Below are 27,985 nucleotides of genomic sequence, written 5' to 3'. Positions count from 1 at the left end.
CAGTTAGCTCATTTTTGCATTCCATGTCTATATTAATTTTATTTTTTAATAACCCCAGGCAGCTTGCATTAATTAGGACACGCCTTATTTTCTTAAATCCTTTTTCTTTAATTCCTAAAATCCTTAGGGGTTTTACTTTTGGAATTTTTTTTTTTGTCTGATACATATATAGTTGAATTAGAGTTGTTAATATTGCTTTTTTGGTGCAATTCCACCAGTAGTTAGGGCTGAATCTTTGGGCTTTATTGCAAGTGCTGTATAGATGCTGAGTCCACAAATTCTAAGGATTAAAATATAAAAGAGTTAAAGCTTGCAAAACTAATGGCATTTGACAAGCACAAAGACAGTACACATTTTTAAATAGACATTTCCAGATTTCAGAAACCATGTGGCCATTTTAATCCACATGGCCTTTTATTTTAAAATCTTAAAAGTTGTTGGAAAGATGGTAAGACTACAATTACAGAAAGCTTGGAATGAAACAGATTATCTGGATTTTTTGAGTATAAGACAGAACTACATCAGTTGCTGTGGCTCAGTGGTTAAAGATGCTGAGCTTGTCAGCTGGAAAGCTGACAGCGCTTTATGATCTGAGTGCTGCACAAGGCAGTGAACTCTTGTTACTTGTCCCAGTACCTGCCCACCTAGCAGTTCAAAAGTATACAAATGCGAGTAGATAAATAGGTACCACTTCAGTAGGAAGGTAACAGTGTTCTGTGCGCCTTGGTGTATAGTCATGCTGGCCACATGACCACAGAAATATCTTTGGGCAATGCTGGCTTCCCCGGTTAAGAAACAGACATCAGCTTACAATCGGACATGACTGGACAGGGAACCTTTTATTTTTTACATTAGTTGCTATTGTGGATGACCTGTAATAGGTTTGGAATAATCCTGATCTTGCTTGATCTGGTCAACTGGTCAACTGTCTTCAATGTCATCAAACATGTTAATTGAGCTGGGGATAGGATGAGCTGTGCTCCACTGGTACTCATTTCTGAAGAGCTAATTTCAGTGTTAATGATCAAACCCTTAGGCCCTCCCCCTCCATTATTTAACATCTACATGAGGCTATTGAGAGAGATCATCCAATAGTATGGGATAAGGTATTATCAGTATGCTTTTGGTACACTGCTGTACCCTGCTAGCATTTCAGCTCTTTGAGGTAGACCAGACTAGAAAATCAAAGTTATGAATATTACTACTATTTATTATGGAGTTATAGTAACACATCTTGCAAGTTTGAAAGTGCCTCTCCCCTCCCTGCCTTTATAACAGAACTAAGGAGTTATGTCTGAGACATTTCCTCAAGTTACATTTCTGTTTGGCCTCAGATTTCTTTTATTTTATTGTCTTGGTTGCAGTTCTTTCTGTTCCTCAAGATTATTCTCACATTACATCTGGCCAAGCAGGAGATGTGACTGAAGATATAACTCAGTGCCTCTAGGCAGTTATATTACTGGGACTATAATCTTGTGCATGCATGTTATGCAACAAAAGATACAAGATATTATAGACTACTAAAAAAACTAGGTCTTTATGTAATGTGCCCAAAATACAATTTGAGGCTTGAGTGAGAATTCTGAGTTTTGTTTTTGTGATTCATTTGTTTATTTTCTTCACAAGTCTCCAATACTGAAATTCAAAAACATCAATACTTTCTGTCCTGCTTCTTCAAAGCCAAAATATCTCTTCCATAGAGCATCACAGAAAGTACTGCCTGCACAGTACTAATCTTTGTAGATACAGATGTCATAACATCTGAGCATTTTTTCTCATAGCTATCCTATGTATTAATATAAGATATATTTGTTGCATGCTGCTTCCTTTTCTGATGATCCTAAAAGGAATAAATTGTCAGCACTTTAGTATATTTGTTTTCATTTAATGTCAGTTCCATGTTTTGCCAAATTTCATCCAGACTGTGGCTTTCTATTCTAGATATAGATTTCACAATAGGACAATGATATATTTTGGAATTCTCATTTTCCTAAGATTGATCTATAACTTGAAATGGTCAATACAATCAAAGGCCTTCTGTAACCAATAAAACACATTGTCTTTTTCCTCTATCCTTTGGTTTTCTCAATTGTCTAGCATGCATCCACAATAATGTATCTTTTTCCTCAGCATTTGCGAAACCCATCTTGTACATTTGGCATCTTCTATAGTATAGTATAGGCAAAAAGGTTAGCCATCATTGTCCTATACCATGTAGTTCTCTATTCTACATTGGATGATTCCACCCATAGTTTTCCTGAGATGTGAAATTAAGGATATTTTATGAGAGTTTGAATACTTCATTAAATATTTCTTTGGTATTGGTATGTAATTGACTTCTTCAGTCTATGGGTCACTGTGTCACTCTCCAGATTTGCCCTAAAATTTGGTTGGAATCTTTTTCTGAGTTTTCTCTTCTTTCTTACCATATTTCTATAGAGTCTATCAAATTCTGTAGTCTTTTAAATTTATGAATAGTATATTAATCTAATTTCATATTCTAACACTAGAGGTTCTTGTATATAGGCAATATCTTCTAAGATATTTTAGATGCTGATTTTTCTACTGTACAAAATTACATTATTTCCATCTTTCTTTAACCTATGAATCAGTTATCTGTTCATTACTGTCCTTTATCATACCAATTTGAGGTTGGAACCTCTTTCTGAGAAGTTAACAATGAAGGAATAATACAATTAGCAGAAACTGATCAATTATCTTTCTGCATCATTTTTGTTTGCTAGCCCATACAACTGCTTTTCCTCCGTACTATTTCATCTTTAACATTCTGATTTCCAACCTTAAGCAATACATCTCACTTGCTTATTTGTTCAATCTATTTGAACAAGGATGGATTTATTAAAGCAGTTCATTGCGAAACATCAGAGCAAATAGCTGACATATTAACAAAGCCTTTGCCTTCTAAGCAGCATAAATACTTGACTTCTAAGTTACAAGTTTTATATTGTTCTGAATCTGAATGTAATTGTTGTAATATATCGAATCGGCATTTAGAGGGGGATTTGTCACAAGTAAATGCCTTATTCTTCATTATGTAAATAATACATGATCAGGGTATCAGGGTTAACTTATTCTTCACTACTTAATGTATTCATATTTCACCACTCCCATATCTAGCTCCATCCATTGTATATATAAGGAGCTGTATGCATTCCTTCTGTGCTTCTATCTGTGATTATTCAGTGAATATAGAATGCCTTCTGTAAATAAACAGTGTTTTGTTTGAACTTCTAATTCTCAACTTATTTATTGAGTCTGATCCTGAAAATATCGTAACAATCTGGTCTATATCATGACTATAAAACTAATCAACTTTTTCTTCTGCATGAATGGTTAAACATAAATTTGGATGGAGGTCATATTGAGGAGGTTCCCACAACATCCAATTGATTTTTAAGGTACATAGCCTACTCATGTTCTATGAAATGAACAGTTACATAAATGTGAGGAATTAATATTATTCAATCATTAACTGCATTGTAACCAAGCATCCTTTGCTGTATATTTCCTATGAAAACAATGTTCCTTTGTTTTTCAGACCTGGAGTAGGATGATCTTCTGACTGAACGTGTCCAGAACATTTCAGTTCTGATGGCTAAGATGTCAGTTTGTTGTTAATTTCATGTTTTGCTGTGTTGAGCTTTCTCATGTTCATGCTTATATTCCATGTTGTCCCTATAATTCTCTCTTTACAGCTTCAGATTTTTCTTTTCTGCATGGCAACATCAGCAATCAGACATCCCAATGATCTTAATCTAGTCATGTCATAAACACTATTAGAACTCTGAAAGATCTCATCTCATTTTAAAATGATAGAGGTATCTAATCCAAACTATGATTCACCAGAGCATCTGACAGATGATCATCCAGCCTGTTTGAAGACCTCTAGCAAAGGAGACCACATTTTTGTGGCACCCTGTTCCATTGGTGACAACTTGTATGGTCAGAAAGTTCAGTCACAGCTGAAATACTATTTGTTTAAAAAAAAAAACTTTCCTTTAGGTTTTATTATTTCATATAAGAAGTAATATAAAGTAATACCAGAAAGAGAGGATTAATATAAGTTTTATTCCATCTCCCATCTGCCTGCACAAACAGAATGAAACTTCCAAAAGTGGGTGAGGGATGCTAAACCTGATTAGGCCTCCATAGGATTCCCCCCTTCCCATCTGTTACAACATGGATGTAATAATTGGAATGATATCACAAAAATACCTTGGAATGCAATCAGGATGACTGCTTTCCACATAGCAAGAGTATTTCAGGTTCCAGTGATAGTCTGCAGCAGCATTATTGGAGGAAGAATAACAGAAGATTCAATCTAAAGCAAATAGAATCTCAGAATGTGAGTGGTGTTAGCCTCATCACTTTGTCAAGCAAAAAGTGCTGTGTTTCCCCGAAAATAAGACCTCCCCAAAAAATAAACCCCCCTCCGAAAATAAGACCTCCCTGAAAATATTTAAATCCATGCGCAGCTGGTCTGGTTAGGGTTAGGGAGACAGAGCTGGAAGTCAGGTAAGAGGGCAAGAGGAGCCCCATCTTGTTCCACATGCTCCAAAATAATAAGACCTCCCTGAAAATAAGGCCAAGTGCTTATTTCAGGGTTCAAAAAAATATAATATAATCTTATTTTCGGGGAAACACGGTAACAAATATTTTTGAATGAATATGAGCAAACAAAAAGAGCAGGCAATTTCCAAACAAATTTGTTTTTAACCCAGCATCCTCTTATATCACCTTTAAAAAATCAACATGTTGACTGCATGAAATTCTTCTCTGTCTCATCCTCCTTTACTCCCTTCCTATCCTCTCCTTTTCTGGCTAGCTTAACCATTATTAATTGATGTTGTACTACTGTCTCTCCATCTTCTTCTGGTCTGCTTCATGTTCTTTGATTTTCTCCTCTTTTTGTAAATGCTCTGTACAGTATGGAATCTCACAACATCCTCTCCAGGCAAGCAAACCACTTTGCTGTTTTTGTGTGTAACAAGATTGGTTCTATGCCAATTCTTTCTCTTATAGTCTCATTATGATTTTATCTCTTCTGGTCACTCCAGCAACTTTCCTCAAACATTTCATTTCCATGGTGACTTTCATTTTACTATAGAAGGGTATGCTTTTTTCTTAGGGTATGCTTTTAGGGTATGCTTTTTTCTTTCAATTGCTATTACTACTGTTTTTGCTAATTCTCATATTATTTGTCTGGCATTCTTGGTTCATCGACATAAAATGTTGCAGTTTCCTAGCTATACTTGCTATCAATGCCTGTTTGTCTGCAAAGAGTAGACAAACTACTACTACAGAGTTCATTGATATTATTTCCATTCTTGGGTTTGTCTTCTTTGCTTATGCTGTCAATATAGGTGATAAACAATAGTGGTGACAGTACAAATGCCTGTTTTATTCTGGATATTACTGTGAAGGGTTCTGATATTTCTAGGTTTGTTCTGACTACACTTCTGCAATCACTATATAAGCTTTTGCATACTCTAATAACATGTTAACTTACTCCATATTAGGTCAGTGTTTGCCATAACATTTTCCTACGAACTGTATCAAATGCTTTCTCTTGGTCTACAAATGCGACAAAAAGATTCTTATTGTATTCCATATTATTTTCTATTACTTGTTTAAGCACAAAAACTGCATCGGTGCAGCTTTTACATGAAATACATGAATGCATGAAATACATAACATTAATTCTTTCACTTTCATTTGAACTTTATATAGGGAAATCTACCTATAGATTTAGTTAGCTTAGCATGCTCATTGCTACATAACAAGCACCAGTGCATAAGCATAAATGTAGGATTTAGTAAACTCCTTTCTATAAGAAACATTATTTCTGAATATATAATATATTTCTGCAAGGTAACATGATAAAATACATTCAGAATGGCCTCATGATGCTTACAGAAGACCAACAAAACCAACCATTTTCCCACAATGATACAATTCTGAAGTCTCATTATACCAAGCTGTGACAAGGTCATCTAAAAATAAAAGTACTGCAACTTTTATTTGGTGTCAGCATACTTTATGTCCATGTATATTTCTTTATGTGAAAGTTAATGCACAAAACAAAACTCTTGTCTTAGAATTAGTTTTCAGGCTCTGTATTTAAAAAATGCATTTCACTGGTCACACAGGAATTGCACACTTAAAACTATATACTTTTCCTCAGGAATGTACAGAAACATTTAATCCACAACCATGCAGTCTGATATATAAGTATTTTAATGTTGTGTCCATTTAATGCTCTTCAAATCAATTCCGTCCTGTACCATCTCCCACAGTGGGCTGTAAAATTAGAAGAAAAATTAAATTTCAGTTCCTCAGAACTATAAATTATATTTTGTCATAAGACAAATATTTTTTCCCCAAACAGCTGCTTACAGATATAGCAAGGATACCTGTAAACAGTTACCCACTTTAGATCTGAATACCACATAACTACTATCACGGTAGTATAATTCAAATGACAAAGCATACATACCAACATTAGGTAACAGCTATTTAAATTAGCTACATAGATCTGATAATTTCACAGCAGACACAGCTGAAGAACATAACAAATAATCTAATTCTCTTCACAATCTTTATCTAAATTTATTTTTAAATGAATAAAAATACTGTTTTTAATAAAAAATATTTACCTCATTTCTCTTAATCTTTTCACATGTTGTATGCATTTATTTACAGTATAATCTACTTCTTCTTCAGTAGTAAAACGTCCAATTCCAAATCTGAAATAAAAACACAAATCAAGCACAAAACATACACAAAGATGACAAGCAATTATCCTTTTATCAAAATAACCCTTACCTTATGGATGAATGAGCCAAATCCTCATCTGTTCCAATAGCACGTAATACATATGATGGTTCCAAAGATGCAGATGTACAAGCACTAACAACAAAATAATATACTTGTTTTAATGCAAAGTAAGAGTAGGCATGAAAACAGCAGATTACACTTTGGTATACTCTGAATATACCTCCTTTATAACTTTAATCAAAGTACTTCGGGTAACCTACTGTATTTTTCAGAGTATATGACGCACCCTTTCCCCCCAAAAAAGAGGATGAAAATCTGGGTGCATCTTATACTCCGAATGTAGCCCAGCGTCACAAACGGAGATTTCAGAGGCTGAAAGAAGCCTCTGAAAGAAGCTTCAGAAAAAAAGCCTCAGAAACGAAGCTTTAAAAAAAAAAAGCCTCTGAAAGGCTTTTATCTAAAATAATATGGCAAGCAACAAAAAAAGAATCAGTAAAAGTTCTAACCAAACTATGTTAACAAATCTGGAGAATGACAACAGATAGGAAGAGGTTAATCTACATACCAATACCAAAGAAAGGAGTACAGAGTACGGATAGTCCTTCAGAATAAAAGCCTCTGAAAGAAGCGTCAGTAAAAAAGCCTCTGAAAGAAGCTTCAGAAAAAAACCCTTTTTTTCCTGAAGCTCTGTTTCAGAGGCTTTCAGAGGCAGAAAAAAATGCAAGGCACAGAGCTCACAACAACAAACCTGTTGCTAAAATTCACCTCTGGAAACAGCTGATTGGGGGTATTCCAGGAGGCCAATCTACCCACCAATCAGCTTTTTTTTTTATTTTCCTCCCCAAAAACTAAGGTGCGTCTTATACTCCGAAAAATACGGTAGTTTTAATGAAATCATGTTTCTCTGAAAAGAGGATTTATTTTGCAAAATCAATGAAGGAATGGAGAAGAAAAAAAAAAAGGAAAAAAAAGCCAAATATAAGAATAAAGTCAACAGGATTACATGTGAACTGGATCATTGGAAATATCTTGTGAATTCATTGGCATTAAAACAACTGAGAAGAAAAAAGATTAAGCAAAAAGAATTAACTGATGGATTCCATTCTCAACAGTAAAACCTTATTGCTAGCTTCTCCAGTTTAGCGCATATCTACAGATTTTAAAAAGGAACCTGAAATCTTAACAGCTTTTTTTTTTTAAGTGAAATGAGTGGAATCCAGTCAATACCATTCATAATTAAGAAGGTGCAGCCTAGATTTTTAATACTATATGCCTCTTTTATTTTGATTTTCTTTCAAAATTCCGGTTTCTTTGGGAATTCCAAGCAGTCTTTTCTCTAGAAACAGATTGTGCTGAACCATGTGCCCTTTTACATACAAAGTTATACCTTCCAGAAGAGAGTGCCACATCTTTCAGGGCCATCAGCAAGCTTTCCCCTTCCACATACGCAAATGATAAATTGATGCAGCCTGCATTGTTAACAGAGCAAAGTCAGATTATTTAATAGTCTTAAACAACTTCCAGTTTCTAGAACTATTTTTCTTTACAGGAATCTTATTTTATCTGTCTTCCAAAGTGCCATTCAGCAGTTATGAAAATTAATGCAGTTATATATTAAAGCAGTCTGTTATACTGCAACTGTCCTTATAAGACTCTTAGAGCCACTCCATTATGAAGATGGCAATGAAGGTGGCACAGAAAAAAGAAACAAGATTTTCCTTGACTATAAGAGGATTCTTCTCTGCTCCTTGTTTCCACACATTGGAGTAATTCTAGCACCCTTTTAAAAGTAATTTTTGGATATAAAACATAATTAAAATAATGTACCATCCATAAATCATTGGACATTACAGACCTACAGCCAGTTAGTATTAAAGGAGATATCACTACAGAATTATTTCAATATCAAATATCCTACAAATTACCAGTTGGAGTTATTTAATTCTAATTTCAAATACTTAATACCTTAAATAGACAACCATGATCTGATAATGAACTAATCTGTTTTAACTCTGATGTTACAATTTTATCTCTTAATTTTCCCCCCATACACAAACAGTGTCTTCACTGAAATGAAGCTATAAGGAATGAGAAGTGTATTACTTCACGGTAGTCTTTTGGGGTTAAGGATTGCATGGAACTACTATGCAGTTATGTCCAGTTCTAAAACAGTTATTTTGCTCTAGACATATATTGTAAGTCAGATTTTAGAGGAATGATACAAAAAAGCTTTTAAATATGTGTGTAGTCAATAACTGAATAATGACAAAGGTCTACATTCTGCTAATTATACCTGGATAACGATCCATTGGGTCTCCATTCATTACAACATCAGGAACTTCTGATATTATTTTTGTAATTAGCCTATCAGCTAATAAGCTAATTCGTTTATGGTCATACTAGAAAAGAAACAAAAATTAATTTATCACAATGGATTTGAGCTTTGACCAGTTTAGTCTAATTACTTCATTAATCATTTATAGTTTTATTATTAAACAGGACACATTATTAAACAGAACACGCTGACATCATCAAAACTTAGAAATAATAACATATTTTTTCATCAAAATTCATACACAATCAAACATCTTATTAATGTAATATTACTTTATTATACTCCTTGCTAAATGACAATAATTGGGACTGGAATTTCCATCGCTAAGGAATTCAGTTATAAAGCACAATGTCATGTCATGGCATCACATAGTGACAGCAATTCTCGGTGATCTCAGTTGCTATTGTTAAACAAGGATTATGGGTCATTATTTATTTCTTTATTAAATGTATATACTGCCCAGAGTTGCTTGATGAGATGGGCAGCATATAAACTTAATCAATCAATCAATTAAGTATTTCAGGTGACCAGAGATTGTGACTTCCTGCTGGCTTCCAACAAGCAAAGCCGACAAGAAGTTGCAGGTCCCAGTCACAACAAGCCATTCCTTAGGTGGTTCACAAGCAGGCCAGTGGGTGGGTGAGTTCAACAGAGTGTAGATGGGCAGCTGGGTGCTGTAGCCTGGCCCAATTGTGGCTGGGCAGGGATCTGCATGCTGCAGAGTGTGAAAAAGTACACAGGTGGGTGCTATGGCCCATCATGAACCCCACTGGGTGAGGGATAAGCAATGGAATGAAAGCAAGGGCAGGCACATGCTACCGAGTACAAGATCCTTAGGATCTCATATTCCACCATGGGGATCATTGAGAAAATGTGATGGGAGGGGGAGCAAATTGCAACATTATCTGCCAGTTTCCCCATTGACTTTATGGGATGCTGCAATTGTTGTAAGGGCTAGTCAATTACCAAACATTCGAATCGCGATCACATGACCACAGGATTGCTGCGCCAGCCACAACTTCAAGGACCGGTTTGTAAGTACCACTCGTTCAGCCACATCATAACTCTCAATGGTTGCTGAACGAGTGGTGGTTAACTGAGAACTACCTCTAAGCCTTTTGCTTCTGCGTAAAAAAAGACAACCGAAAGGGTAATGTAAATATAAATGTTGATTTATTATGTAAGCAAAACAGAGACCCCTATAAAAAGAAAAAAGAAAAAAGAAGAAAAAAAAATCCAATAGAATTTGCCTCAATACTGGTGATCACAAAAATTGTCAAACCTCTTTTCTTATCAGTACCAAGACTGAGACTTGTAAGAAAAGGCCTGTGAACTAAAATGGGATGGCTCATAAGACACATAATAGATACATTCAACAAATTAAGACAGTTCAACAAATAATTGCATTTTAGTTGCTACTAAAACAAATTGCACTGTGCAATTCCAAAACATTGTTTTGAAAAAATGTTAAGAATGAAATATAGATCAAAATAATTCAATATGTGAAAAGACATATTAAATCCAATTCCAGAACACTACATAATAATATTATAGACATTCAATTTAAATAATTATGCTAAGAATATCTCAAAAGCAGAAACCGTCATAAATATGTTGAGGATACACTATACACGTACCGTATGTCTTCAACATACGACCAGAGTGGAGCCTGCCCATTATGTCATGATGGTCATAAAATGGATCAGTAACATGACTGGCCTGATTTTACAATTTTTTTGCAGCAGTCATTAAGTCTGGCAATTGTTAACAGTAAACCCATTGCTCGCTATGGACACAGTTTTGCCAAAAGCCAGAAGTAAGTGCCACGGGACGCTGCAAATAACTGTAAATGCAGCCATGTTGCTAAGTGCCCAAAGTGTAGTCATGTGACCATGGGCGGGGAGGGAGAACCGTTGGAATGTCAGATATGGGTCATAAATCCTTTTTTTCAGGTAGATTGTAACTTCAAATGGTAACTAAATGACTAGTTATAAGTCAAGGACTACCTATACAGAGAAATTGAATCACTATTTTTACCTCCATTTCTTCTTGTGCCAATTCACAAGCTGCCCCAAGGCCAACTACTAATGGAGTTGGCACGGTTCCAGAACGTAATCCTCGCTCTTGACCTCCTCCACTCTGTATAGGTTCCACTCTTACTCTTGGTCGCCGCCGGACATAAATTGCACCAACCCCTTAAATACACAAATAATTTTGTTCAATTCAAGATATTTCAGGGGCTTACAAACAGACAGGCTAATGCAATTTTTCTGAATTCAAGCTGTTAACAGATTTAGAAAGCTTCATTCTCCTAATGCAGTCCTCGACTTACGACCACAATTGAGCCTAAAATTTCTGTTGCTAAGTGAAATATTTGTTAATATTTTGCCCCATTTTTACGACCTTTCCTGCCACAGTTGTTAAGTGAATCACTACAGTTATTAAGTTAGTAACACAGTTGTTAAATGAATTTGGCTTTACTAATGACTTTGCTTGTTAGAAGGCTGCAAAAGGTGATTGCATGACCCTGGGACACTGCATGTCATATATGAGTTAGTTGCCAAGCATTTGAATTGTGATGCTGCACGGTTGTGAGAAAAACAGTCATAAGTCACTTTTTTCAATTTGTTATTGTAACTTCGAACAGTCACTAAATGACCTGTTGTAAATTGAGGATTACCTATATAACAGAAACATAATGCAGAAAATCAAGCTATCCTTGTTGCAGAAATACTGTATTGCTTAGAAGAAATTCATTTACATTGAAATGCAAATTGGACTTCTAACAAGCTGACTTTACTGTATAACCACTTCACACTGAATTTCATGGCTACTAGTCAGTGGGGGAAATTAACACCCAAAATTACAGAGGAGACAAAGAATCTTTAGCAGTTTAAGTTTAATTACCTTGGGGACAGGTTATGTTTATAAAGTGTCAATATGTTTAAATTATTTAACCATTCTTCTTTGTCTGTTTGCTTTAAGAGAGCATTAGCTTTCAGTCATTGCTAAATACCAGTAATAAGGCATTGATGCAGCCAAGAGCTGAATAAATACTTCCTAGATTATACAAAATAATTGGATCAGTGCTACCTTAAAATAAATAATGCTTCCACATAATTTTTAAATATTTACATACTTTTCCTGCATAAAAAACTTAAGAATTACAACAAAGAAAATCCTACAATTCAATTAATGCTTCAATAAGTGACTGCCTTTTCAAAAGAAGTCTTTAAATATTTCTAAAAAGTAAATAAAGAATAATAAACTCTTTCTTCTGTATTAATCACTCCATAATCTTAGGGAAGCTACAATAAAGTACAGTTCAGCAATTAAAACATTCATGCAATGATGACTATTTCTTTCTTAAATACAGTGACTCACAAAATATTAATACCTTTGGGACCATAAATTTTATGGCCACTTATGCTCATTAAATCAATTTTCATATCATTGACATCCAGAGGGATTTTTCCAACTGCCTGTGCAGCATCTGTATGAAAAAAAACTTTATTGGAACTGCAAATGTCACCTGTAATTTAAAAAAAAAAACACAGTATAATTATTTCTGTCATCTTAAAATGAGTATTTTAAGTATAGAAAGTAATATTTATCTTCAAAGGATAATTTTGAGGATTAATCAAAGCAATTGCTTTCTCCTCATATATAACTCCTTGATTCAGATTTATAGGAACTATCTTTCTGTAATATAGGGAGGAAGGCAGCTCACTAATTCACTTCCTTCTATGCTGTGTTTAGCATCTGCCCTGGAAGCTAATGAGAAGCTCTAAAAGAAAGGCTACTAGAAAAAAAAAGAAAAAAAATATCCCGTGGTTGTTTCTAAATTAACTTCTTCTACCTATAGTTCATTAACCTCAAACTCTTTCTTGTATTATATAGAGAGGTCAGTCACTAGACAGTATGACTACAGACGAATTTTACTTACTGGGAGAATTCATGACAGAAGCTGGAGGCAATAAACTGAGACACGGTTTAATGCTCAGAGTTCTGGCCATTCCAGCACTCTGATCGTAATCTGGACCTTGGCAACCAGCTTGCACTTACGACCAGTTGCAGTGTCCTGCTATCATGTGATGGCCATTTGTAACCTTTCCCTGTCTATGGGGAAAGCCATTCCCAGAAAGTAAATGAGGAATCCAGGTAGATCGCAAGTTGTTGGGGTAAATGTCCCCCCTACCATGGCACTCACTCAAATCCTCTGCGCTTGCACTGTGCAAGCCACTTGTATACTATGCACCCTTCATGAGCCTCTCTGTGCCTTCCTCATGTCTCATGCATCCCCATGCACCCTCTCCAACCCTCACTGCATCTCCCTTGCATACTTATGTATTTTCCCCAAGCCTCCCTTGCACCTTTCCACCCCCCATTTCCTTCCCCACCTAGCAGCAGCCACTTATCTGCCAGCTGGCCAGCTACCTAAATTTGCTATTTCCTACTGGCTTCCTCACTGATTTGGTTGTGAGAAGCCGACCAGAAACTGCCTCGGCTAATGGCCATAGAATTCAGTAAACAATGATAACTGGGGCTTCAAGGATTGTTATTGCTAAATGATGTGGTCATGCTTCATGACTGCATTACTTAAGAACAAAAATTCCAATCCCTATTGCTGTTATAAATCAATGACTACCTTTACCTTTACTGTGTCTGTAACTACTGTAATAAAATTGTGATTAGGTTTAACCAATTAAACCAGGTTAGCCTATATATGATGATTCCTCCAATGTTTTACACAGGTTTTTAGAAGCACAGATCACAATTCATGTCTACGTACCAATATCACTAATTGGCTGTTTCACTCCTATTTCATTATTTACAGTCATTATCGACACTAGGCTTGTATCAGGTTCTATTGCATTTTTCAGTTCCTGGTGGAAATCATACAAGAGGAAAATAGTTAGATATGTACAAACCAGTTCAAGTTCAAAACAAGTGAAATATAATGGGTCAAGTTCAGAACTGGCCACTAAAATCTTAAAATAACTGATTCTAAATTCATTCTATCAGTTCAAGTTTGACATAGCCTTGGGCAATCCAAGGAAAACAAATTATGCATTGTATACATCTTCCTTATTTGAATTCTCAGACTAGAGACACAGAGTTATTATTTTATCTGATGCCATCAAAATACAGGCCCCACATTCCACAAGAGAGAGAGAGTAACTGTAATGGTTGCTATACTTGATGAATCCTAATACAAACAAAATTAATCATACATTGCCTCTGAATGGTCAAGTAAAGTCTAAAATCAAGGGAAACAATTATACATTACACTTCCCACATTACAATATTCTACTGTTTGATAGACCTTTAGTTTCCATGGATTCAACTATGTTAACAATTATTTTAGAAGTATAACATACACTACATACTGTAGAATTAAATTTAAAAAGATAAAAGATGGCTACAAATATCTGTACTAATACATATGGCCACATATAGCCCATCAAATTCTGATTACTTGAACTTTTAAAGCTGGAAAAAAATTGCATAATGGATCTGTGAACTTTATTTGTCTTTCAGTGGAATAACTCTCTGAAAGCTAAACAAAATATAGTGAAGACTGGTATGTAGGGAATAGTAGACAAAATTTGAAAATGAGTGGATTAGGCTGGAGGCTAGGAAAAGAAAATCCCCCAATGTATCCTATGGGAGAGATATTTGAGCAGTGGCTCAGAAGGTTGGTGACTGCTATTCTAAGCCCCTTTCCCTCCTACTCATATGACCCAGAATAAAGCATATGTAGCCTTCCCCATACCTCCCAGTGTGCAAACACACAAATGCAGTGATAACACAACAAAAATATACATACATGTACAATATTACTTTGTTACACAGATAACATGGCTACCTGATAATATGGAAAGAAGTCAAGAAACTATTTTTTTTCAAGCTTTCCCTACTTTCTTTAAAATTATGACAACTTTGTAATTTCTATTTTTAAATGGAATCCCAGGTCAAAATTCTTGTTGAGGTAAAAAAGCAGCAAGTTTTAACAAACAAATGAATGTTATTTGATGCAATCCTACGTATGCATACTCAACAGTTCCATTAAATCAAATACTGTATGACCTTAGTATTAGAATTGCATTTTAACAAATACCATTACCATTTAATCAAATTATTTCAATGTGAAAACAAGCTTACCATGTTTTAAATTGCATTTATTAATGTACTTAGATTTACTGAAAATGGTTAACAGCCTGAACATCAATTCTAACCTTCTACCAGATAAACATTTTGTTTGTTTTTATTGAGGAAATTCTATGCAGAAAGCTATACTAGGCTAATGAGGACAGCAAAAAATTGAAACAGCACTGTGTTTTTCAGATGTACAAATATTTGAAAGTAAATCACTTACCTTTATATCTATAAGGCCATTTTTCTTTACAGGCAAGTAAGTAACTCGAAAGCCCTCAGCTTCTAGGGCACGACAAGAATCTAGCACACATTTGTGTTCAGTTTGTGTTGTAATTATATGTTTCTTTCTGGATTTATAAAATCTTCCAACACCCTTTAAATTGATACAAGAAAAAAAGATTTTATGATCAAAAGTGATGACAAGAAGTAGTTTTCATGAATATTAAATTAGAAATGTAAAATTCTCATTTTCCTTAAAACTTCAAGCAATTGTCACCAAAAGTTTGAAATTCCCTATTCAGAATTATATATCTTAATGATTTAGATTAGTTTCCAATGAAATATGCATGCTGCAGTTCTGCACTTATATGGAAGTAATTACATTCAGTATAATTTCAAATATAAAATTATAATATGATTTTGGCTTTAATTCAGTCAAGTAGAATATTGGAGGAGAGCAAATGTCATCCCCATCTTCAAAAGGAGGATAAGCAGGAAAATTACAGGCCTGTTAGCTTGATATCTATATTGGGCAAAGTTTTTGAACAGATAATGGGTCTATAAATACTTGGAGAGGCAAGCTATGATTAAGCCCCTCACATAGGTTTGTCACAAATAAATCATGCAGTTTAATCTTGATTCTTTTTTAACAGAGGTACATACTAAGTAAATCAGGAGAATGCCAGAGACATAGTAAACCTGAACCTTAACAAAGTTTTTGACATAGTGCCTTATGTTATGTTGGGATGTATAAACAAGCTCCCAGAATCCAGATGATAGAGAGTATCTGAAGTACTGTAATCATTCTGGGCATCACTGTTCAAAAAGGACAGTGACAAATTGAAACAAATTCATCAAGATGATGAAAGATCTGGAAATGAAGCCATATGAGGAATAGTTAAATGAATCACAGAATATTTCATCCAAAGAAAAAACAACTTCCAGGCAAACTCAACATATCTTGGAAAGAGCAGAAACAACAATTGTGGCAAAACCTGACAATCGGCAATTAGATTAGTTCTTTGGAACCTCTCCAAACAAGGAGAGGAGGGGAGATTGCCCACAGGTGCTCTGGACTCCTGCCCCTGTGATAAGATGCAGAAAAGAGGTCGCATCAGCCATTATGTTCACAGCCCCAGCTGAGTTTTTTAGAAGACACCGAGTTTACTAACCGCAGTTTCTAATCACTTTCAGAAATTTCTTATTTAACTATCCTAAGGCATAATGTTTATCTGAGACTATGATTTCACAAATTGGACACTAGAGGGAACTAAAGATTCCAGGAAGAAAAGGGGAAAATAGTGAAAAATTGCCTTTAGTTTTTAGTTATTACAGGAATGTATAAAATAACACAAAATGCTATTAACAGTTCAAATAGTAGAAGAGATTTTTGAATTAGTAGGTATAATGTCAGCAACATAAACAATAAAGTATGCTTCCATTCCAAAAGATGCTAATAAAGTTGTTTATTGAAAAGATCAGTTATTACATTTATTAGTGGCTGGAAACCAGTGGTGGGTTGCTCCCGGTTCAGTCCGGTTCTATAGAACCGGTAGTAAAACCGGCGGGAGGCTCCACCCATCCGCCACAATGTCATCATGGGTGATTTGCACATGTGCAGAAGCTCACAATCCCGCTGCGAACTGGTAGTAAAGGTAAGTGGAACCCACCCCTGCTGAAAACCCATTATGGATTTTTTGCTGAAAAAAGAAAAAATATTTTTTAGATTTTTATCCCCTCTTTTCTATATATACAGTTCAAGCCAGAGTACCTATCCTTCCTCCTCTAATTTTACCCACGACCATCATCCTGTGAGGTGAAGTGGACTGAGACAAAGTAATTGGCCCAAAATCACCCAACCAATTTTTCATATCTAAGGCAGGACTAGAACTCAGTCTCCTTTTTTCTAGGCCTTAACCACAACACCAACTTGCTCAATTATGGATTTGATTTATGGATAATTAAAAAGAATAGATTATAAAAAGAAGGCAACAATGATGTAACTTTAGAGAGAGAAGATATAATGTAATGTACTTATGACTATTAAGATCAAAAGCCACAAATGCTCAGAGGCAATGGAATGTTGATTGATTGCTTTGGGGAAGGGAAAGAAAAAAGGAATCAAATGAAGTGTCCATAGCATCACGCCGTGCTATAATATTCTTTTGTATTTCAAAGTGCCCTATAATGCTAGCATACAAATGCACAATTACAAGAAAATTTCAAAGTATATTTTGTTTAAAGAAGAATAGCCTTCAGTAAATTTAAGTACTGTACACTGCATATGCAACTTCTCAAATGGAATTTCTGAGATTTATTATAACATTTATTTATAGTCTAGAAAAATGAATATGGGTATGTTACTAGTTGCTGTTGCTTTATTCACAAATACATGTCTTCCTTAGAACTAAAGGGAAACACAACAATTGTTTAATTCTGAGAAATTATTATGATAACATTTTCAATTAATACTACAATATATTGGCTTTGCCAGTTGGCTTGGGGCCCCAGTGGAGGAACAGTGCAATGGAGGTGGTTGACTGAGTAGTAACAGATCCCACCTCCTCTGCACTCCACTCCTGCCCTCCCTGAGTGTCTTTGGTTTTAAGGTTTGATTTTAACTTTTTATGTTTTAACATAGATGTAACTGTAAGCTGCCCAGAGTTACCGTATGGTAAGATGGGTGGCCAATAAATTTTATTTATAAATAAACAAACACATACATGCATTTACCTTAATTGCTATATTGTTTGATTCTGTGGCCCCACTGGTAAAAATAATTTCTCGAGGATCTGCTCCTATTAATGATGCAACTTGCTGGAGGGAAAAAAATGGAATGCACAAATGTAAATTAGAGCAAACTTTTTGGGGAAAAAATCTAATGTTTTTCAGAATAAAACTGCTTAACAATACAGCAGAAACAGATTATTATTTAATTTTAAGAAAAAACAATATTCTTACCTGTCTGGCTTTTTCCATTGCAGTTTCACTTTCCCAACCATATGCATGAGTTCTAGAGTGTGGGTTGCCATAGTAATGCACAAGATAAGGCAGCATGCTATCCAAAACCCTTGGGTCCTAGAACATAAGATACATAACAAGCCATTTTACTTTGTTTTTGCTCTTATTTGATTCCCATATATCCAGTTCTGTTAACAGAGATGCAATACATAAGTGTATGTAGATGCACTTATAAAAGGCAGCGTAGTAATCCTAATTCAAAAGGGAACATTTTTGAGACTACATGGGGCATGGGTATTGCACCCATCAGTTTCTCCTTAAATCAAATATGTCCTTTTCTAGGACTGTTTTATTTTTCTTCCATTCAATCATAAATCCTCAGAAACTGCCTGGACAAGTCCCTGCAGGGTTTTTTTTTTCCGCAAGGTTTTTCAAAAATGATTTGTCATGGTCTCCTTTCTATGATTATCCCAAGGTCAACCTGCTGGCTTTGTGCCCATGCTAGATTAGAATTCATGATTTCCTGATTTCTAACTTGATGCCTTAATCATTATACCAAACTGATTCTCTCCTATGAGAAGATAGCGTATTTAAGACATTTCTGCCAGATGTAATATCAGTAGTCTGTGTGCTCCAAATCATTTTTCCTTTTGAATTCAGATCGTTACATAGCTTTGATGTGTAATATTGAGATAGCTTTAGGCACTTTTTAAAATAAAAGTTAACATAAAGATGTAAACAAGTCTATATATATTCTCATTAATCAGGTTTAATACAGTGTCGATATTTAGATGAGTATAGGACTCAAACATTATGAACCAGAGTAGATCACTTGGGGACCTCCAGATATTTTGGATTATCCTCACCACTCGGATTTATGATAGTTTTTGTATAAAATGTAGAAGCTATCAAATAGCCAGTGCAACATAATGATAAAAATCTTGTACAAAAACTTTCAGATTCAAGGCCACTTATAGCAATGGAAAGTCTGCTGATTTTGGGATACCCAAATGCAAACTACCTCACAGAGTTGCCATTGTGTAAAAGAATAAAGGGAGATTCCTACATAATCCCTATTAAGCTCTTGGAGAAAAATATGTAAGAGAATATTGTCTATTCCTAAAGAACATTTGACTGCAATAGGACAGGTCCCTAACCAAGTGTGCATACAACCATCCTGTAAATACAGTTTAGTTTTATTTTTCTGTTAGTAAAGAACAAAATCTTTCCAAACCAGAATTTAGTGGACATACCATAGGGGTTGTTGCTTGGACATCCATATATAATGGCCGGAGTGAAGATTCATCAACATGGCCTTTACCTAGCAAAAGACAACACAACAACTCTTAAGAAATACAGTTTGAAATGGGGGAGGAGGGGGAACGACACTGAACTCCCAACTTCTTAAACTTCTCACTGTACGAGAACCTGCTTCCAAAATGCAAAAGGGCGCTGCTCAAACGTCACACCTTGCGAGTGTCAATATGACACTTTTTTAAAAAAAACTTTATCCTTGTAGGGCAGTGTTTCTCAACCTTGGAAGCTTGAAGATGGGTGGACTTCAACTCCCAGAATCCCCCAGCCAGCGCTGCTGGCTGGGGGATTCTGGGAGTTGAAGTCCACCCATCTTCAAGCTTCCAAGGTTGAGAAACACTATTGTAGGGGATACGATTAGCCAACAGAAAAAAGGAAAACGCCGCGCAGCAGACAGATGTCATTAAATCTGAGAAAGAAGATGCCTGTATATTACTGCTACTTCAAACTCAGATCTGCTGAATCCCAGCCAGGTCAGCTCTTCAAAAAGAAATGAGCAGTTACCTTGTTGGTGCAGAGCCCCCGAAAACTTCCTTCCTTGGGAAACCACCCGCCCTTTCGAGACCCACAACGCCGTCGGCCGTAATATCAGCATCATCCCCTCTTCTCGGGTTCCCCTACGCGCTCCTTAACGCAAACGCAGTTTCAAAGCTCAGCAGCGCCTGCAGTTAACCCTTCAACCTAGGGCTGAGGTGGTTTCCTGTTTCGTCATCAGACTGAGCCGGAAACAGATCGAACGGTAAGAAGATCGTCGTTGGAGAGACTTCTCAGGGGTCGAGGTGAGAGAGAGAGAGAGAGAGAGAGAGAGAGAGAGACGGCCCCGCCGATAACTGGGCCGAGGATTTTAGACCAGGCGGCTCGACATTTGGAGCGCTTCCGGCTTGATTTTTTTTTTTTTTTTGCGCCAGTTTCTGAGGAGAGGCCTTTTAAATGTGTTTGTTTATTGGTTTTACCAAGCTTAATTAAAGCTAACCGTCCAGAAACGCTAGGAATCGGGCGGTATATAAATTTCATTTTATTATATACACAATAATGTGAAGTCACAGCTATCCTGTTTCCCTCAAAATAAGACATTGCCTGATAATAAGCCCAATCCGGCTTTTGAGTGCATGGCAATAAAGCCAAGCGCTTATTTCAGGGTTCAAAAAAATATAAGACAGGGTCTTATTTTCGGGGAAACACGGTATCAGTGCCTTAGCTGTATTGGCCTAAATACGCATCAAGTTCTTTAATTGGTTTGGGCTTAATGCTGTATGAATACAGCCTTGGTTATATCTTAACGTGGTAGCCAATTGAATGTTTGCCTATAAAACATGGTTAAAGAAACCCTGGTTTTCTATGTCTTGGTGGTAACTTAGTGATCATCCCGATTTTATTATATATATATGTATGGTCGTTATGGTTTACTGTAGGTACCAATCACTTTTAAGGTACAGGAGTTCAGGAACTCACAGTGAAAGAATAGGGAAAAAAGACAACTTCATAATATTTTATATAAAAGAAAAGAGCCTTGGTGGTGCAGTGGACTAAAGTGCTGTTAAATAGCACTTAGCTGCCAGCTGCCTGCAATTACTGCGAGTTCAAATCTCACCAGGCTCAAGGTTGACTCAGCGGTATAAAAAAGAACACCGCTTAGGGGGGGCCAAAAGCCCTACTAAGCAGGTATATACAAAAGTATGACGGCTATTGCTTAATGCATTGTAAACCGCCCTGAGTCTCCGGAGAAGGGCAGCATAAAAATCGAACCAATAAATAAACAAATAAATAAATAAATAAAATTTTAAAATCTCATTTGCAGAAACATGGTAGGCCGTTGTAGTGCATCTAGCTTTCTTTCCCTAACAATTGTTTGCTGTCCCTTTTAAAAGTAGAGCTTTAGAAGTTGATAAATTTTCCTGTGAGAAAAGAAATTAGCTTGTTTATGGGATGGATATAAATTTATGAACAAATATGATGTTCATAATATGTACAAATATTAATGCAATTATACGATTAATGCAAGATTGTATCATCGTCTTTTAAATTGTTTAGTACTGCATATCAGTATCACACCTGCAGATTTAAAATACATATTTGAATGTTAGGGGACAGTGAATTAAAATAATTAAATTATGTTCCCTGAATTAGTTTACTAGTATTTGCATTCAAACAAATATTTAAAAAAATGTGTTCATCTCTTTATTTAGAAGCTGCTTAAAGTTTTTAATTTGTTTTTGCTAAATAGATCTGCTGGAAGGGGTCATTTACAGCATCAAGTTCAATCTGCAGAAATCCATATTAATGCATCCTTGAAATATGATCTTTAATTTTCCTTTTGAATATATATCCAGTGAAGCAGATACTACTTTTCTGGATAATTGGTTTCACTGTTGAACTGTTTTTACTTTTAGATAACTTCTGTTAATGTTGAAATGGAAACCATTTTCCTACAATTTAGACTGATTATTCCGAGTTCTGTGCCTTGGGGAAAAAAGGGAATAGGTCTTGATCTACTTTCTTTCAGTTGTGTTTTCTCAAGACTAAACATACTCTGTTCCTTTCATCTTTCTAAATAGGTTAATTTCTAATCCCCAAATCATTCTTTGAGCTTATAAATCCTTCCTAAACATGATTCCCAAAACTGAAAACTATTTTCTAGGTGAGGTCTAACCAAAACAGAACAAAATAAATTATTTTCTGTGATTTCCAAATCACACTTCTGTTATTGCAGTTTAAAATTGTAAATGCTTTTTTAAAAGCTACATAACACTGCTTGTTCATATCCAGTTTGCGGTCAACTGGTATTTCACCATCTTTTTCACAAATATCATTGCTAATCCAAGTATCCCCTATCCTACACATGTGCATTTGATTTTTCTTTTCTGAGTGAAAACTTTGTGCTTGTTTCTGTTACATTTCATTCTATTATTTTCAATCCCTCAAATTTATCAAGAAATTTAATGAATTTTATTTCTGTGCTCCAGACTACAATACTAGTTATTCCAACCAGTTTGGGAACATCTAGAAATTTGATGGGCATCCACATTCCAGTTCATGACCCCTTGTGGTTGAAAATCTGTCCCCAATTTGATGAGTAATTGATGAGCATTCCTTAAGTATGAGTCATATACATACAGATTTAGCATGTGACCAGGTCCACTGTTAAGTAACTTATGCGAGCATGCATGATGTATAAGATATATTTTGTGTGCATGGAATAAACACTTTGTGTCTTGCCAATCCAACTAAACCAAATCCTGAACATTTTATTTTGGATTTTGACCAAAACTAATCTGAAGGAGTACCTTACCCCTCTCTTCTGCTTTCCTCCCATATGTTCTATGCATTTGCCCTCCTCTGATCTCTCCATATGTTCTTTCCCTTTCTGTAGTCGCTACTGTGCACTGTTTCCTTCACTGACAGTCCTTTTTCCACCACTCTCTTCACCCTGGAGCCTTTATGTTCTGGGTCTATGAATGAACAATACACAGGTGTTCCAAACTGTATTATAAGTGAACATAAAGGTAGAACATGTTTCAGCCTGTGCACAGACTGTCCAGAATTATTTGTTCTGTGCATGTAATGCTTTGCCCATCCTTACCAAGTTGTTACTTAGTTAGTCACAGTTTACTTTCACTAAAATAGTTATCTGATAAAAAATGGAAAGAGTTATCTGGCAAGAATTTGTTCTTGACAAATCTTTGTTGACATTTGGTAATTCAAATATAGTTTTCAAATATTTTGTTGAATTTTTATGATCAACTGAATCTGCGATCCCTGGATCCTCCTTTTTCTCTTTTTTGAGGATAGGGACAACAATTGCCATTTCTCAGTCATCCACTAGGTAATCAGTTCTGTAGGATTTCTTAAATATAATATATGATTCAGCCAGACCATCAGCTACTTCTTTCATTACTCTAAGAAGCAATTCATTATTAAGTCTGGGAAATTATTGAAAGTAAATATGTTTCTCTTAACCATATTTCTGTCAGTCTCGAGTTTCAATCCCACCCATTCATCCTATTCTTCACAATCTGGTATGGTAGCGGAACACATTTTGTTGAATAAGATGGAACCAGTCTTGAATCATGGAGTCATAGTGGCTGATTAGTGAAAATGTTAACATACTACCTAGATGCTGGGATTATTTAAAAAAAAATAAAATTTCATGCTTGGAATCTTTCAGAAGGATTATTCATATATTCCTATAACATAAATGCTACTTTTACCCCCAAACAGTATTGCTATAATGAGATATAATACAATCAATTATAAAACATCAATCCAATGTAACATTGCTCAGGGACAGCATGATCTTATTCATTTGCAAATGTTTGTTTTTCTAAAGGGAACCTGTTTTTTAAGATTCTTTGAAAATGTAAGAAGGTTACAGCCTGTACATCTGAGAGTAAACTGTTTCAAAGGGAGCATGGTTAAAATGCGCCTCAGTGCTTCTGAAAAAAATGCAATGCCAAAAAAAAAAAAAAAAAACCTGCTCCAAAGGAAATTAACTGAGAAGGCTCAAGCCCAGAGTCTCTGAACATGGATTTCTTCACTACTGGGACTCTCAGAAAGTCTTGATTAACAGGTTCCAGAGAAGGCAAGTCATGGAGATACCTGGACTTGAGTTATGTAAGGAAACAGCAGCTTGAATTTCACTCAGAAGCTAATTGGCAGCAATGTAACTGTCATACCAGTGATATTACATGAGAATATCTTCATATGCCCATTACTAGTCATGCCAATTGCATACCAAATCATCTGAAGCTTCTGGATGGTCTTCAAGGTCAGCTCCATGTAGAGCATTTTTCTATAATCCAATCGCTTAGTTTAATTGAGGGACTAATTAAAGCAGTGGTTCTTAAACTTGGGTAATGTGAACATATCCTTGGCGGTAATGGAGCAATTTTGTGAGTTAAGGATCCAGTGTGGGACTTCTGGTTGTGACATCAACCTGTTATTCAAGCAGGAGCCATTAATCCAGGAGAAACTTCAATTTATGGCCCTTCTCATAAGTTCAGGAGAGTGCTGTTTGTCCAGACTCAGATAGACTCTGGGTTTAGTTGGTTCCCAAATTCACAGCTACTGTTTTGGTAAGATGCCATATGAGTCTGTTTCTCACCAACAGCCTGCATTGATCAGGAAGTCCTTCCCAACCTTCACCCAGCTCAAGGTACAGATATATAATTGGATATCAACATATTTTTACTTTACTCTGTGCCAGCAGTTAACCTTTCTGGAGCTTCTTATATATGTATTAAACCAGGGGTGTAAAACTGGCGGCCCACAGGCTGGATGCATCATGTGCAGGCCACGCCCACCTCAGGTCCACAAATGGGAAAAATATTGCACGATGGCAACATGATGCTGCGAGTTTGACACCCATGTATTAAACAATAGGAGGAAAAGGTTGAGCCCACAGCATTCCATAATGAATAGCCAATCTTTCCCCATTTACCACCACTACCATTTGGAACCAGCCACTCAGGGGAGAAGAAAATTACTGAAGGGATTTTTCTTATTCCCAATCTTCACTGTCAGTGCAGAAGATACCATAATCAATGGTATCAAAGGCTGCTAGAAACCTAGCATAACTGGAATATGTGTATTTGCATATTATTCTGGTTTATCCCCCTATTATCCTTTCAAGGTAGATAATCAGGAAACTAAGTCACTAAGAGTATGGAGACCCCGTGAAAGTGATAATTAATTTGAGTTTGTTTGCTTCTCATAGTCTCCCAGGACTAAGATTTATTTACATATTTTGGTTAACTGTTCCACCTTCTCTTGATATTCCACCTTAACATTGGTTTAGCCTGCTTTAATGGGATGGGACAAAATTCATGGAGGAACAGACTGTAAATGATCTATACTTTTTAATTTTGATGGTTGCTTATTACTGTGTTGTTTTTTGCCTTCAAGTCAGTATTAACTGCTGATGATTACTTGAACAAATACCTGCAGTTTTCTTGGCAAGATTTTGGAAATAGTTTTCCATTACCTGTTTGCTACGGCTGAGACAATGATTGTCCCAATGTCACCCAGCTGCCTTTGTACCCAAGGTCAGACAAGAACTCATATCTCCTAGTTTCTAGCTTGATGGCTCTATACCTTAGATTGAGATATTATATCTCAATTACCAGCTGAGGGAGGGAGGGAGGGAGGGAGGGAGGGAGAGAGAGAGAGAGAGAGAGAGAGAGAGAGAGAGAGAGAGATGAATGAAGATTACCTTGTTCTAGCATTATTATTACAAAGCTTCCTACATCTCATTGTTTACTGGGGAAAACAGAACATCAGAGTTGATCCAATTTAACAAGTTTTTGTGTTCTTAAAATCTCTCCAGAATTTAACTTGATTCTAGGGACTTCATTCAATTTTGGCAACAATATGAATGTGATTTGCAGTTGCTATCCTCCTCCTCATTGCTGTTATACTATTTTTAATTGTATGAGATTCTTTGAGAATCAGAGTAAAAACAAATTCCAACCCTGTTTAGCTTTTTCAAACTGGCCAAGGTTGACTGAGTACTACTCTCTGCACTAGTCCTCCAAGTTATTATTTCAGAAGTGTTTTTTTTCAATAATCGCTTGGTACCTTAATGTTTTACAATCCTAAATCAAAATAATCTTTTTTGGAAAGAATTAATATAGTAGCTATGCACTTGTTATTATCCCTGATGTCCACATAGAAGCCAAAATGGCTTTAGGTAAAATATATTGTCTTGAAAATCATGCTGAACAAGTTAAGGATAACCTGATAATTCAGCAAAGGATTGATTAGCAGGCTGAAAATGTGTAATTGATTATTGACATTCCTACAATTCCAAAGGTTAACTTCCAAATTTCATTAATCATGATTGGGACAGATACTTAATTTATATATCTATTTTGGCAAATATTTGTGTATTATTTTATAAATGACATTGGATCTGAAGGAAAAGAATAGTTATTTTTTATGTTTCTAGGAAACCATTTACAATCTTTTATTAGAAATTGTGGCTTATGCACAATGATTTGTTTGCGAAGGTCTGATGGATATAGCCATGCATATTTGTGTATTTTTACCAGAAATATGAGGCTTAAATTATAAAGATCTAACTAAAATTCTCATCATTGATTATTTTAAAATGCTTCAAATATTTTTAGTAATACAAATATTCCTTCCAGTTGAAAATGGGATCCTCTTGATGTTTAGAAGCAATACATATTACATATGTGCTCAATTTTCTTTCTAGATGCCTGTGACAGTGGGATCATATGGCCAGTCCCAGCCCAGTTGTTTTGACAGAGTAAAAATGGGCTTCATGATGGGCTTTGCTGTTGGCATGGCAGCAGGTGCACTATTTGGCACGTTTTCTTGTGTCAGGTATGTTGGAGACCAAATTCCATAGTTTTATGCAGTGTAATTACAATTGTACTAAGCTGCTAGCTTAGTACAATATGTATATACTTACATTCTATTACCCTGTTTCCCTCAAAATAAGACATCCCCTGATAATAAGCCCAATCGGGCTTTTGAGCGCATGGCAATAAGGCCAAGCGCTTATTTCAGGGTTCAAAAAAATATAAGACAGGGCCTTATTTTGGGAGAAACACGGTATTAATAGTATATTAATAACTAAATATCTTAAACTTGACGTTAAGATTTGTAGACTATTTGTATATATTTTTAAGACTTACCAAATACTCAGATCTCATTATGTTTATGAAGTATTGAATATAATGACTAAAGGAAATCATAAAAAACATAATTTGCAAAGCTTGGATGTGGGCTGACCTTGAAACCATGTTTTGATCAGGGAGGAAACATTCAGCAGGCAACTTTGGTGTTCTTTATCCTGACACTTTTTAATCTTCCACTGATGATTTTCTTTGACTTATTTTGAAAAAATAACTTTCTGTTAAACATTGTGTTTCATTTTTAGGCTTGGCATGAGAGGACGAGAACTGATGGGTGGCGTTGGCAAAACCATGATGCAGAGTGGTGGAACGTTTGGGACATTTATGGCTATTGGCATGGGAATCCGCTGTTAACTTGAATTTCTTTTATTCTTTTTTACCATGAAGACTAATGCCCCTGTTACTCCAGATCCTGCTATGTAAAATAATAAAACTTTGTATCAGGAAAAGATAAAAGTATCTCAGCCCTTTTTGCTGTATTGATTTGCTATTATTTCTCTTAGCAATCATTTTCTACAATAAACTCTGGATGTGAGCATAA

General features: G+C 35.6%; 2 protein-coding genes across 3 annotated transcripts; one reads left to right on the top strand and one right to left on the bottom strand.

The window, feature by feature from the left end:
- Nucleotides 1-4,070: 4,070 nt before the first annotated feature.
- Nucleotides 4,071-20,494, bottom strand: NFS1 (NFS1 cysteine desulfurase). Its single transcript, XM_034414117.3, has 13 exons — nucleotides 20,291-20,494; nucleotides 19,726-19,793; nucleotides 18,473-18,589; nucleotides 18,245-18,328; nucleotides 15,513-15,665; nucleotides 13,926-14,019; nucleotides 12,531-12,665; nucleotides 11,171-11,328; nucleotides 9,092-9,197; nucleotides 8,186-8,267; nucleotides 6,847-6,930; nucleotides 6,678-6,767; nucleotides 4,071-6,321 (listed from the first exon to the last, which is right to left on the bottom strand). Exons 1-13 carry the CDS (start codon nucleotides 20,382-20,384, stop codon nucleotides 6,258-6,260), a joined length of 1,329 nt encoding a protein of 442 aa, XP_034270008.1. The 5' UTR covers nucleotides 20,385-20,494; the 3' UTR covers nucleotides 4,071-6,257.
- On the top strand, nucleotides 20,489-27,985 carry ROMO1 (reactive oxygen species modulator 1). Of its 2 annotated transcripts, none has more exons than XM_034414118.1 (3): nucleotides 20,489-20,565; nucleotides 27,000-27,130; nucleotides 27,690-27,985. In XM_034414118.1, exons 2-3 carry the CDS (start codon nucleotides 27,000-27,002, stop codon nucleotides 27,796-27,798), a joined length of 240 nt encoding a protein of 79 aa, XP_034270009.1. In that variant the 5' UTR covers nucleotides 20,489-20,565; the 3' UTR covers nucleotides 27,799-27,985. The 2 variants fall into 2 exon arrangements, with proteins under 2 accessions (XP_034270009.1, XP_034270010.1); XM_034414119.3 differs by lacking the exon at nucleotides 20,489-20,565 and adding an exon at nucleotides 20,657-20,785.

Source organism: Pantherophis guttatus, chromosome 3 (assembly GCF_059756535.1).
Source record: "Pantherophis guttatus breed Tessera chromosome 3, ASM5975653v1, whole genome shotgun sequence".
NCBI classification, from domain to species: domain Eukaryota; kingdom Metazoa; phylum Chordata; class Lepidosauria; order Squamata; family Colubridae; genus Pantherophis; species Pantherophis guttatus.
Note: the sequence above shows the minus strand (reverse complement) of the source record. Positions and strands in the feature narration are given on the sequence as shown.